The 12,855-nt window shown below is 43.8% G+C and overlaps 1 protein-coding gene across 1 annotated transcript in view; it reads right to left on the bottom strand.

Moving 5' to 3' along the window:
* Positions 1–287: 287 nt before the first annotated feature.
* The window catches only part of LOC126235562 (zinc finger CCHC domain-containing protein 10-like), a 101,895-nt gene continuing 89,327 nt past the window's right edge, over positions 288–12,855 (bottom strand). The window contains exon 2 of the mRNA XM_049944280.1: positions 288–1,198. Coding sequence (XP_049800237.1) covers positions 288–767 — 480 coding nt within the window. The 5' untranslated portion in view covers positions 768–1,198. The remainder of the gene's footprint in view (positions 1,199–12,855) is intronic.

Raw genomic sequence — 12,855 nt, forward strand, 5'->3', positions numbered from 1 at the left:
GCCGAGTGAGGAGAACCTCGTCCGTCCCGTCTACGCAGTTTTTGTAACTATTATTTCAAACTGCTCCATAAACTTCTTACAGCTTTCACAATAAACATACCGTCTACTGTATTCCTCTATCGATCTTTGTTTTCGAGATATTTAATATTGAAATCAGGGAGCCCTTTTCTGGACACCCTGTAGCTACCTGAACTCCTTGCCAGACAACAGTCAAGCGCACACCTAGCAGACTTATACGAAATCTTACTCTGAGTGAAACGGGCTTAGCGAAATGAAAACCAGTGTACTCACAGCCAGCCTTCTTCCAGGGCGACGCTAAGTCGACAGCGTACGAGCGGCGGCTGCTGGAAGTACACCAACATCCGATGGCCGTCGTCCGCTGGTGACGTGGGGGTCTCCGTGGACGGTGACGACGACGAAGAGGAAGAATCTGACGACGTCGACGACGACGCGGCTGAGGATGACGCGGCTGACGACGGAGCCGACGTCACAGACGGCGCTGCCTCCCGCTCCGCTCGCTTTTCCTCGGCGTCCGACGTTTCGGCGTCGGCACGACGCGCCTTCTTCGGGAGCACCATCTGCTCGGCCGAGACGCGCAGCTTGTCCACGACGCGGGCGCACGCCTCCCGCAGTGCGTTCTTGGTGTAGTTGGCCGCCAGCCTGGACGCCGGGTGCACCACCGTCGCCACCAGCACCTTGACCAGGTTCTTGTTCTTCTTCCAGAAGTCGCCAGGTCCGTCCTCCACCGCGCTCGCTTCGGTGTTCATTACAGACGCGGCGCTAGAGAGCCGAAGGAGAGCAGCGACGCGGTACTACACGCTAATGACTTAATGCGCCGCCGTAATAGTACTCGTGCTGCCGGCACTGGGATCCCGCCGCGGTGATGATATTGTTCTCGGCTGCCTCGCCGACACAAACAGCTCCTGCGGGCTCCCTGCGGTGGGCGCTGCGCCGCAGAAGAGGCCGGTAATGATGATGGATCAGTCACACGTACCTCGCGGCCGGCGCGCTACCGTTGTAAAGAGCGACTGCCAGTGGGAGGTTGGGCTGATTAGAAAGACGTGCCACAGCAACAGGGGGCTCCCCGGCAGCTGCTGGATGCGTCGCTGCCGTGCTGCTGGAGGCTGCTGGAGGCTGCTCTGGGCGGCTTCTGTGGCGGAGCGGTCGGGCTGCGGGCCCCGCGCCAGTGCTTCCGGGCCTGTAAAGGACAGACACCCGACTAATACAGCCGCTCAGAAAGGCGCGCACAAACTACGACAGCTAGCTGCTGTCCAACACTCCACAACGTGTCGTATTACCTAAAGTACAAACCGAAAATTCGGGCTACCGATCTGCCAGAAGATCCTAATAAGTTTTGATCTTAATTTAATTCGGTAAACAGATCAAAGACATCTGTTCACACTCTTCATGGCCATAATTATAGAATAACAGAGAGAAGGCACAAACAGTAAATTAATCTTTCAAAAAATATTTTATTGCATAATATCGTACAGTGATTCATTCTTTAAATCGTGACAAGAACGGTAAATTGACATCTGTAGAAACAATTTGACCGTGGGTTAGGAAATCGACTGAAATCGCTCAAAATAAGGATGACGGCTGGAACTGATTCCTAGCCAACTCTGCAAAGAGTACGCTAAAGAACTTGCTCCAGTTATAGCAGCAGTTCACATTAAGAAAAGAGAAACTTGATATTTAGGTTAATGGCTTGAATGATTTATAAAAAAAAATGGCACTGAGCACTATGGGACTCAACTTCTGAGGTCATCAGTCCCCTAGAACTTAGAACTACTTAAACCTAACTAACCTAAGGGCATCACACACATCCATGCCCGAGGCAGGATTCGAACCTGCGACCGTAGCGGTCTCGCGGTTCCAGACTGTAGCGCCTAGAACCGCACGGCAACTCCAGCCGGCAATGATTTATATAAAAAAAAGTTAAAGATACATCTACATCTACATCTACACCTACATCCATACTCCTCAAGCCACCTGACGGTGTGTGGCGGAGCGTACCTTCAGTACCTCTATCGGTTCTCCCTTCTATTCCAGTCTCGTATTGTTCGTGGAAAGAAAGATTGTCGGTATACCTCTGTGTGGGCTCTAATCTCTCTGATTTTATCCTCATGGTCTCTTCGCGAGATATACGTAGGAGAGAACAATATACTGCTTGACTCCTCGGTGAGCCGGCCGCGGTAGCCGTGCGGTTCTAGGCGCTTCAGTCCGGAACCGCGAGACTGCTACAGTCGCAGGTTCGAATCCTGCCTCGGGCATGGATGTGTGTGATGTCCTTAGGTTAGTTAGGTTTAAGTAGTTCTAAGTTCTAAGGGACTGATGACCTCAGATGTTAAGTCCCATAGTGCTCAGAGCCATCTGAACCATTTGACTCCTCGGTGAAGGTATGTTCTCGAAACTTCAACAAAGGCCCGTACCGAACTACTGAGCGTCCCACCTGCAAAGTCTTCCACTGGAGTTTATCTATCATCTCCGTAACGCTTTCGCGATTACTAAATGATCCTGTGACGAAGCGCGTTGCTCTCCGTTGGATCTTTTCTATCTCCTCTATCAACCCTATCTGGTACGGATCTCACACTGCTGAGCAATATTCAAGCAGTGGGCGAAAAAGTGTACTGTAACCTATTTCCTTTGTTTTCGGATTGCATTTCCTTAGGATTCTTCCAATGAATCTAAGTCTGGCATCTGCTTTACCGACGATCAACTTTATATGATCATTCCATTTTAAACCACTCCTAATGCCTACTCCCAGATAATTTATGGAATTAACTGCTTCCAGTTGCTGACCTGCTATATTGTAGCTAAATGATAAAGGATATTTCTTTCTATGTAGTCGCAGAACATTACACTTGTCTACATTGAGATTCAATTGTCATTCCCTGCACCATGCGTCAATTCGTTGCAGATCCTCCTGCATTTCAGTACAATTTTGCATTGTTACAACCTCTCGATATACTACAGCATCATCCGCAAAAAGCCGCAGTGAACTTCCGATGTTATCCACAAGGTCATTTATGTATATTGTGAATAGCAACGGTCCTACGACACTCCCCTGCGGCACATCTGAAATCACTCTTACTTCGGAAGACTTCTCTCCATTGAGAATGACACGCTGCGTTATGTTATCTTCAGTCCAATCACACAATTGGTCTGATAGTCCATATGCTCTTCTTTGTTCATTAAACGACTGTGGGGAACTGTATCGAACACCTTGCGGAAGTCAAGAAACACGGCATCTACCTGGGAACCCGTGTCTATGGCGCTCTGAGTCTCGTGGACGAATAGCGCGAGCTGGGTATCACACAATCCTCTTTTTCGAAACGCATGCTGATTCCTACAGAGTAAATTTATAGTCTCCAGTAAAGTCATTACATTCGAACATAATACGTGTTCCAAAATTCTGCAACTGATCGACGTTAGGGATATAGGTCTATAGTTCTGTACATCTGTTCGACGTCCCTTCTTGAAAACGGGGATGACGTGTGCCCTTTTCCAATCCTTTGGAACGCTACGCTCTTCTAGAGACCTACGGTACACCGCTGCAAGAAGGGGGGCAAGTTCCTTCGCGTATTCTGTGTACAATCGAACTGTATCCCATCAGGCCCAGAACAACAGAGAGAAGGCAGAAATAGTAAATTCCTCTTTCAAAAAATATTTCATTGCAGAATATAGTACAGTGATTTATTCTTTAACTCGTGACAACAACGTCAAATTGACAGCTGTAGAAATAATTTGACCGTGGGTTAGGAAATCGACTGAAATCGCTCAAAATAAGGAAGACGACTGGACCTGATGGGATTCCTAGCCAACTCTGTAAAGAGCACGCTAAAGTACTTGCTCCATTTCTAACAACAGTGCACAGTAAGAAAAAGAAACTTGATATTTAGGTTAATGGCTTGAATGATTTATAAAACAAATTGTAGATACAGCTGATTTATCCAGATTTTTGTTAACTTCATACGTAATGCATCTTCATCAATACTACGGAAGCCGGCTGACGGTTTGTGGTGGAGGTTATGTATCATGTAAACTTCAGCTAGAGGCAGGATATTTGCGATACAAACCGAAATGTTTATCTACCAAAAATTCCATGAAAAATCCTGATAAGTTTTGACCTTATGTTATCTCAGTAAATGGGTCAAAGTCATCTTAGCACACACTTCGACATCATAATCATATCGGAACGAAGGATTTTGGAAAAACCGACACTCCTTTTGAAAAGACGTTGAGATATTGTAAAATATTTTATTCATTTTTTTGTTTTGTCTTTAACACAGTCACTTTTTTTGTAGATATGGAAATTTATGGTACGTTCCTATGGGACCAAACTGCGGAGGTCATAGATCCCTAGGCTTACACACTACTTACCCTAACTTACGCTAAGAACAATACACAAACCCATGCCCGAGGGAGGGATCGAACCTCCGACGGGGGGGGGGGGGGGGGGGGAGCCACCCGGATCGTGACAAGACGTCCCAAGACCGTGTGGCTAGTCACTTTTTCATGACCTAGTCATAACCAGTTTCACACTACAATAACCATCTTCAGATGCTACAATATAGAATAGAAAATCTTAAGACATGAAACAAGTGCAATTATAGTCACTAGGACTACTTGTGAGCTTCGTAAAGCGCTGTTAATATGCATATGGTTCGTATCTTTGAGCGGCATTTGATGAACAAGTGTTCATGCGGTGTCAGCTAAACATAAAATCAGAAACCAAGTGTACTTTTCCTTCCCCACTCTTTTTGCTAAAGGCAAGCGTGTCGCACTGAACCGTCCGGATAGCTTCTGCGCTTGCTAAAATCTACACGTCTAACGTAAGAACCTTGCAGCCGGGAGGAGAGTACCAGCGAGCTGCAATAACCAACTTCCCTGGTCGTCCATTCCGTGTCGGCTCTATTAAGTTTATGTGCAGTGGCCTAAACATCTAGCAGCCCGAAGTGTAGCGCCACTGGGCATTGAAAAATATGCCAAAAAGATCTTACTTTGTTCTAAATAGGTTTTACTGTTTTAACGACCTGAATTTAATTTCATATTTGATGAATAACTGATTGAGATATTGTGGTATCGATAGCTTGGATGCCACCGCGTAGGTGCAAGCTCTTAGGTTGGTACTACGAGAGTGGAAGGTCTTCGCCGACCACAGCGCCCTCTAGCCGGCGCTGTGCAGCTCTACGAGCGCCGCTCCAGATTCTGCCCATTTTGTTCACGAGTAGACGACCAACTAACACTGTTCCATTTTCACAGTGGGCAAGCCACTACAGACTTTGACTGTGTTAGCTTTAATACATCCGGCTTCGCACCTACGTGCTCCTCAGTACGAAGTTATGTATTCAAGTTAATATTGTGTCGTGATATAGTAAATCCACTTTTACTTTAATTGCAGTATCGAGAGTAATACTTCACCTGCTCCTTCTAGCTTCCTACATTCGGCCTACCCTTCAGTTTTCAGGAGCAGACCCACGCGCCGACGTCCAGGCGGGATAGAAAGCATATAATTGTAACAAGTGTCATATTTTACCGTTTTTACGAGTGAAGATTGTCTTATAGAGGACGCAAGCAAAGATTGGGGAAGAAAAAGTACACATGGTTGAATGTACATAATTCCCCGATTTCTGATTTTAAAATAGTTGACAACGCATGAATACTTTTTCATCAAATACCGCCGATATGTATCAAGCATGTGGGCGGCATGTTAATTGCACTTTACTAAGCTGACAAGTAGATCTAGTGAAAATAATTGCACTTGTTTCAGGTGTTAATTTAAGCTTTTCTGTTCTCTCTTGCCGGCCGCTGTGGCCGTGCAGTCTTAGGCGCTTCAGTCTGGAACCGCGTGATCGCTACGGTCGCAGGTTCGAATCCTGCCTGGGGCATGGATGTGTGTGATGTCCTTAGGTTAGTTAGGTTTAAGTAGTTCTAAGTTCTAGGGAACTGATGACCTCAGATGTTAAGTCCCATAGTGCTCAGAGCCATTTGAACCATTTTTTTTTGTTCTCTCTTGCAGCATCTGAAAATGGCCAGTGAAGGCCGAAACTGGTTGTGAATGTATCATAAAAAAGTGATTGCGACAAAGATTAAAAAAAGAACGAAGGATAACGGAGAGAGGGCAGAAATATTAAATTCCGTTTTCGAAAACTATTTCATTGCAGAATATCGCACTGTGATTGATCTTTTAAATCGTCAAAACAATGTCAAAATGTGACCGTCGAAAGAAAATCGACTGAAATCGTTCAAAATAAGAAAGACGACTGGACCCGATGGGATTTGTACACAACTCTACATGGAGTATGCTGAAGAACTTGCTCCCTTTCTAGCAGCAGTGCACCGTAATCTACGTCTACATCAGCACTCCGCAATCGACATGACGGTGTATGGCCGAGGGAGCTTCTGGTAGCACTAACTGATCTCCCCTTCTTCATTGCATTCGCTAATGGGTCGTGGGGAAGAATATTTGTCGGTGAACCTTCGTATTAAATGTTTCTCGTATTTTCTCGTTGTGGACATGTCGCAGGGCTTACATGGGAGGAAGTAATACGTTGTCCCATTGTTCCTGCAAAGTACTCTTTCTCCCCGCGTTGCACAACGCTTCTCTTGTTGCCTCTGGCACTGGAGATTTTTTTGAGCATCTCTGCAGTGCTGTGAGTTGTAGATGAATTACAGTTAAGGAAGTGTAATTCATACTACTCTTCCCACGAATCTCAATCTCGCAACTGCTTTTTCCTACTATTTGGTTTATGTGATCATCCTATGTGAAGTCACTCTGGATATTTACTCCCAGACATGTTGCTGTAGGTGCTGCTTCCAGCAATTTGTCATCAATGGTGTAGCTATACAGCTGCGGATTTGTATTCCTATGAATGCGCCATATGTCATTTAGGTTCAGGGTAAACTGCCAGAGCCTGCACCAGTCAGCAGTCCTCTGCCGGTCCCTCTGCACATCATTAGTGTCTTCTGGCGCTGCCACGTTTTAAAGGCAATCATATCATCTACGAACAGCCCTAAAGAGCTTCCGACGCCTTCTACTGGATCATTTATATACAGAGTAAACAGTAAAGGACACCGAGCGAGGTGGCGCAGTGGTAAGCACACTGAACTCTCATTCGGGAGGACGACGGTTCAATCCCGCGTCCGGTCAGCCTGATTTAGCTTTTCCGTGATTTCCCTAAATCGCTCCAGGAAAATGCCGGGATGGTTCCTTTGAAAAGGCACGGCCGACTCCCTTCCCCTGTTCTTCCCTAATCCGATGAGACCGATGACCTCGCAGTTTGGTCTCTTTCCCCAAACAACATAACCCCCAACAGTAAAGGTCCTATCACAGTTCCTTGGGGTACCCCAGAAATTCCTGTCACAGTTGTCTATTTTGCTCCGTGTTCTTTTTCCGGCCGCTGTGGCCGAGCGGTTCTAGGCACTTCAGTCCGGAACCGCGCTGCTGCTACGGTCGCAGGTTCGAATCCTGCATCGGGCATGGATGTGTGTGATGTCCTTAGGTTACTTAGGTTTAAGTAGTTCTAAGTATAGGGGACTTATGACCTAAGATGTTGAGTCCCATAGTGCTCAGAGCCATCTGGACCATCTATTCTTTTTCTGAAGAAATCTTGAATCACATCGCAAATTGCAATGAGATCACGAGTACAAACGCGCGAGGAAAGCAAACGATTGAGAAAATTTTGTAAAAATTACAGAGTAAATTTACTTTAAAAGACTGTTTTGCGAATCCCTATGACAATGAAACAGAGAGTAAAGTATTATTTGGTGTAATAGCGGACTTTTTCTTTAAAAAAGCGAGGGATATAATATGTGTTGTATTTTTTATTTAATTTTACTACGTATAAAGATACGTCTACAATGCCCACCCGGCTAGCACCGCGGTCGAACGCGCTGCTTCCCGGGCGGAAAGGCGTGACGGTCCCCGGCACGAATCCGCCCAGGAGATTAGTGTCGAGGTCCAGTGTGCCGGCCAGTCTGTGGATGGTTTATAAGGCGGTTTTCCATCTACCTTGGCGAATGCGGGCTGGTTCCCCCTGTTCCTCCTAAGTTACACTATGTCGGCGATTGCTGGGCACACACCGTTTCCACATACGTGTACACCATAATTATTTTATGACGCAAACATTTTGAGAGAGGAGGGGGGGGGGCAGGAGGATGGGGGGAGGGGGGGGGGAACCGCACAGCACCCCTGGGTTCGGTATGAGGCGGCGGTGGGTTGGGTGGACTGCTGTGGCCTGTTGTGGGGTTGTGAATCACTGAGCGCTATGGTGGGGCGAAGCCTCTCTGTCGTTTCTAGGTCCCCGGTTTAATACACACACATATATACGTCTACAAAAATTTGGTGAAATCAGATCCACCTTCGTTTTTCTTACAAATCATTCATTCACGCCATTATCCTAATTATGCAATTTACATTTTATTGCATTACACGCCAAGCTCTTGTTTCAGAATAACATAGGTGTATTCTGCGGCAACTGTTGCACTTCTGCTCTTTAATTTCTGTCCTTTACATCTCAAACCGCTCACAGAAAACGATGTCCTGCAGAAAGAATTAAAATAAGTTTATGCTGTTTAAAAATAAATATATATACAACTAAAGCTTTTGGATATGGAATTTACACTGGTTTTATCACTTTTCCTGTACCGATCTGAGCCGCCTGTGGACTGCGTATCTAACTACTTCAGATTTAACTTTATTTCCCCAATAATGTTTCATTCGATGAGGGTGCTATTGTTCTGGAACTTCTGATCAAATCGCTCCAGTTTTCTTTTTTGGTTTTCTCAGGAGATGGGAATCTAAAACCTTCTTCTGAATACATCTCTGTTCAGAACCTCATTTTCTTCAATCTTCATCTCCTTCACATCATTTCTGATTTCTTTGAGCCACAAGCACCGTTAGGTTTTTTTTTTCAATTGATACGTTCAAAAACTCTCTTGTATACCCTTTTTTCCATTCGTGGGAATGAAATGACCGTAAAACATCAGTCCACTTTTTCTCTATTGTGTCTGTAGTTTTCTGTCTCTCCGACTGTTTTAAGGCACCTTTTTCTCAGGAACGAGTAGATTGTAAGTAGGCTGTTTAGGTTTTTTTATTGGTAACGCCACCTCTGTATGAAAATCACTGGCTGTGCTGTGTGCAGTCTGTGGCTAGTTTGCATTGTTGTCTGCCATTGTAGTGTTGGGCAGCGGCAGCTGGATGTTAACAGCACGTAGCGTTGCGCAGTTGGAGGTGAGCCGCCAGCAGTGGTGGATGTGGGGAGAGAGATGGCGGAGTTTGGAAATTTGTAAGATATACAATGATCTGTTATGTATATTATGAGTTTTCAACATTATTTAAGGTAAATACATTGTTTGTTCCCTATTAAAATCTTTCATTTGCTAACTATGCCTATCAGTAGTTAGTGCCTTCAGTAGTTTGAATCTTTTATTTAGCTGCCAGTAGTGGCGCTCGCTGTATTGCAGTAGTTCGAGTAACCAAGATTTTTGTGAGGTAAGTGATTTGTGAAAGGTATAGTTTAATGTTAGTCAGGGCCATTCTTTTGTAGGGAATTTTGAAAGACAGATTGCGTTGCGCTAAAAATATTGTGTGTCAATTTAAGCACAGTCTTGTATAATTGTTAAGAAGGGGAAGTTTCATATGGCGACCCTACCAGGATACCTCACTGGAATCTTCTGATTTTTTCTTGTAGTTTGTGTAATTAGTATAGCTTTTGTTTATTGCTAGCGCGTAATTGTAGAGAAAATCTCCTTTGTAGTTGCAGTCTTTCATTGTTGTACAGTAAAACAGTTGTGGCATGCATGTAGATTTGCACCAAGTATTTCGCAGCTGCAATTAACTAGATATTATTTTCAGTCTTATGTTAATGTGTTCTCTTATTTTGCTCTTCAAATTGTGCTTTTCTGTGTTATCGTGTGAAATATTGTGACAATAATGGCGTGTGAAAAACGTAATACTAGGCTCCAAAGTAAACTGAGAAATTACAGTGAAAACGAAAGCAGTGTGTTAGCGCCACCGAGTAATGAATTAACTGATGTTCAAAGTAGTAATTTGGTAATTGTGCATAGGGAAATGGAGCGGGCTGCAAACAATGGTGTAGACAGTGAAACAATTAGTGTACAGGGAAGCATTATCGATCGATCGGTCGGCAACAGCTCGCCTCAGGAATCCGAAATGACAGAAAACAATATTGCAAATACTGTAGACTTAGGTTTTGGGTCCTCACCGTTTTCTCAAATGAGTCAAGACACATTTTCTGCTTGTCAAAATGTGAATGTTGCCGGTGAAAATGCACTGCCAAAAAGCATAGAGAAACAGATTCCAGACACCAATACATTATTATTGCAATTAATGCAACAAATAGAACAAAATCAGAGACAAATGGGACAAAAGCTTCAAAAGTTAGACACAATGGAACAACACCAGAGACAAACACAGCAACAGTTAGACACAATGGAACAAAATCTTCAAAAGTTAGACGCAATGGAAGAAAAGCTTCAGAAGTTAGACTCAGTGGAACATACGCTTGAACAAACACGTGAAGATTTAACTACTGAGTTACATAACATTGAATCGAAATGTCAAAAAGTCTGTAATGACGTAAAAACACAAATTTGTGAGCATTTTCAACCTATTTTTTCGCGGCATGAAAATGCATTACATAATCACGAAGCAGCCATAAAAGAACTGCAAATTATTGTTCATGAAAATCATGAGACCTTGCAAGCTAAATTTGACTCAGTTGCATCTACTGATTCGGTTACACAACTTGCAAAAACTCAGGAAAACTTAAAGGACACAGTAGATACTCTGAAACTTGGTTCAGAAAAACACACTGAGGAAATAAGTACACTATCGGAGAAAGTAGCCGAACTTTCGGATCAGTTCACTAATTTATCTACGAAGGTAGATGATAATCTGAATGACACAAAACCGGTAGTCTTTAATGACACAGAAGAGTGCGAACAAATTAGGAAACTGAAACAAAATCTGAATCAAATTAATACGCAACACCAAAGAGAAATCCGGGAAGTACAAGATCAGCTGACACAGGTAATACAAGAATTACGTATTTCAGAGGACACTCGCGCTCCAATACGGGAAGAGGGACATAGAAATACGGAACAGCTACAAAATAATAACACAGCGCATTTCGGAAGTTATGAAAGAAATTGGCAAGGTGCACCGAATTTTGAAATGGAACCGCCGACACGACGTAACAATGACCGATATGCTACTCGCCGACACGATGATTCTGACTATAAGCTGTTCATTACTACACGTAAATTCAAAACATTTAAGAATTCCGGCAACGACATTCATCCACAAGCGTGGCTCCATCAATTCTCTCATTGTTTTCCTCCCAACTGGTCGTTAGAACACAGATTAGAATTTATGTGTGGCTACTTAGAGAATGAACCAGCTGTAAGAATGCGATCGGTCATTCACGATTGTCACAGTGAAGGAGAATTTTATCATGCCTTCCTCTCAGCATATTGGTCTCAAGCCACACAAGACCGAGTAAAACATAGCATCATAATGATGAAACATTTCGAACAATCTGAATTCTCCAGTCTTGTGAAATATTTAGAAGACATGTTGCTGAAGAATCAGTACCTGTCAAACCCATACAGCCCCTCAGAACTCATCCGCATTTGCTTAATCAAATTGCCTGAACATTTACGACATATTATTTTGGCAGGACGTTGCAAAGACGACATTGAAGCTTTTCAGGGACTCTTACAAGAATTAGAAATTGACACTGACAATCGCGGAAAGCGGAAACAGGAACACAACAATTACAGGTCATATCCGTCGCAATTCCACGATGAAAGAAATAATAACTGGACGCGACAAGGCTATTCTGACAACACAAATCGTGCCCAAAAAAGACACCACCCATATGACAACCGTTGGCAGAATAATAGGTACAGAGAAAGATCGCACTTTCATAGTAGTGAATATGATAGAGATTACCATGGAAACAGACAATATGGGAACCAAAACAATTATTATCAAGGGAGACAGAATAACTTCAGACGCAACAGTTCGGCGCACAGCTACGATTCAGGGAGAAATTCTCCACCACGTGACGGACAAGGAAGAAACTACGGAACCTACCGACATGACGACAGACGATATATTCGTAACAACAGACCTGAATTGCATCAGAACTGGCGGGATTTAAACAGGGCAGGGCCCTCTCGGCAAGGCGAATTTGTAGAAGTTAGGTCTCCTAATCCCAGTAACGACGCGCGCCAACAAAGAAACAGACAATGACTCGCACCGGAGGCAGCCGCGTGCGCCCGCTGGCTCAGGGAAAAATAACGTAGACGCTAACCTTGAGAAAAATTCCAGTATTCTTTACCGACGTATAAAACATGATAATTGCTTTTCAGTTGAAAGTCTGCGTACTAGGAAGAGTAAAGGTTTACACCATATTTCACACGTAAAACCGTTTCTTGAGAGATAATCTGCTTTCTAACTTTGTCTTTGCCATATAACTTTTCACTTTACATTACTAGTATGCTTGTCAGACTTAGAATCTGTTAACATGCAACAATGTTTGAAGTTAAATATCCAGTCATGAACCAAGAGAACTTATTTAAACAGAAATTACGAATGCATTGTTATTGTGCACAGATGACACAGTGTTATTGTGTGTACATTCTTGCTTGTTAGTTGCACGATTACGTAACGACTATAAGGCTCACATACTTAGGACATATACCGGCACTGCTAATGAGATTTTCATGCGACATTTTGGTTTACTTGAAAAGACATTCTTTACTTGAAGTACTTTCTGTGGGATTAAAGATGACTTAGCACTTGGTTTCTTTGACAGCTACACA

This window comes from Schistocerca nitens, chromosome 2 (assembly GCF_023898315.1).
Source record: "Schistocerca nitens isolate TAMUIC-IGC-003100 chromosome 2, iqSchNite1.1, whole genome shotgun sequence".
Classification (NCBI taxonomy): Eukaryota; Metazoa; Arthropoda; class Insecta; order Orthoptera; family Acrididae; genus Schistocerca; species Schistocerca nitens.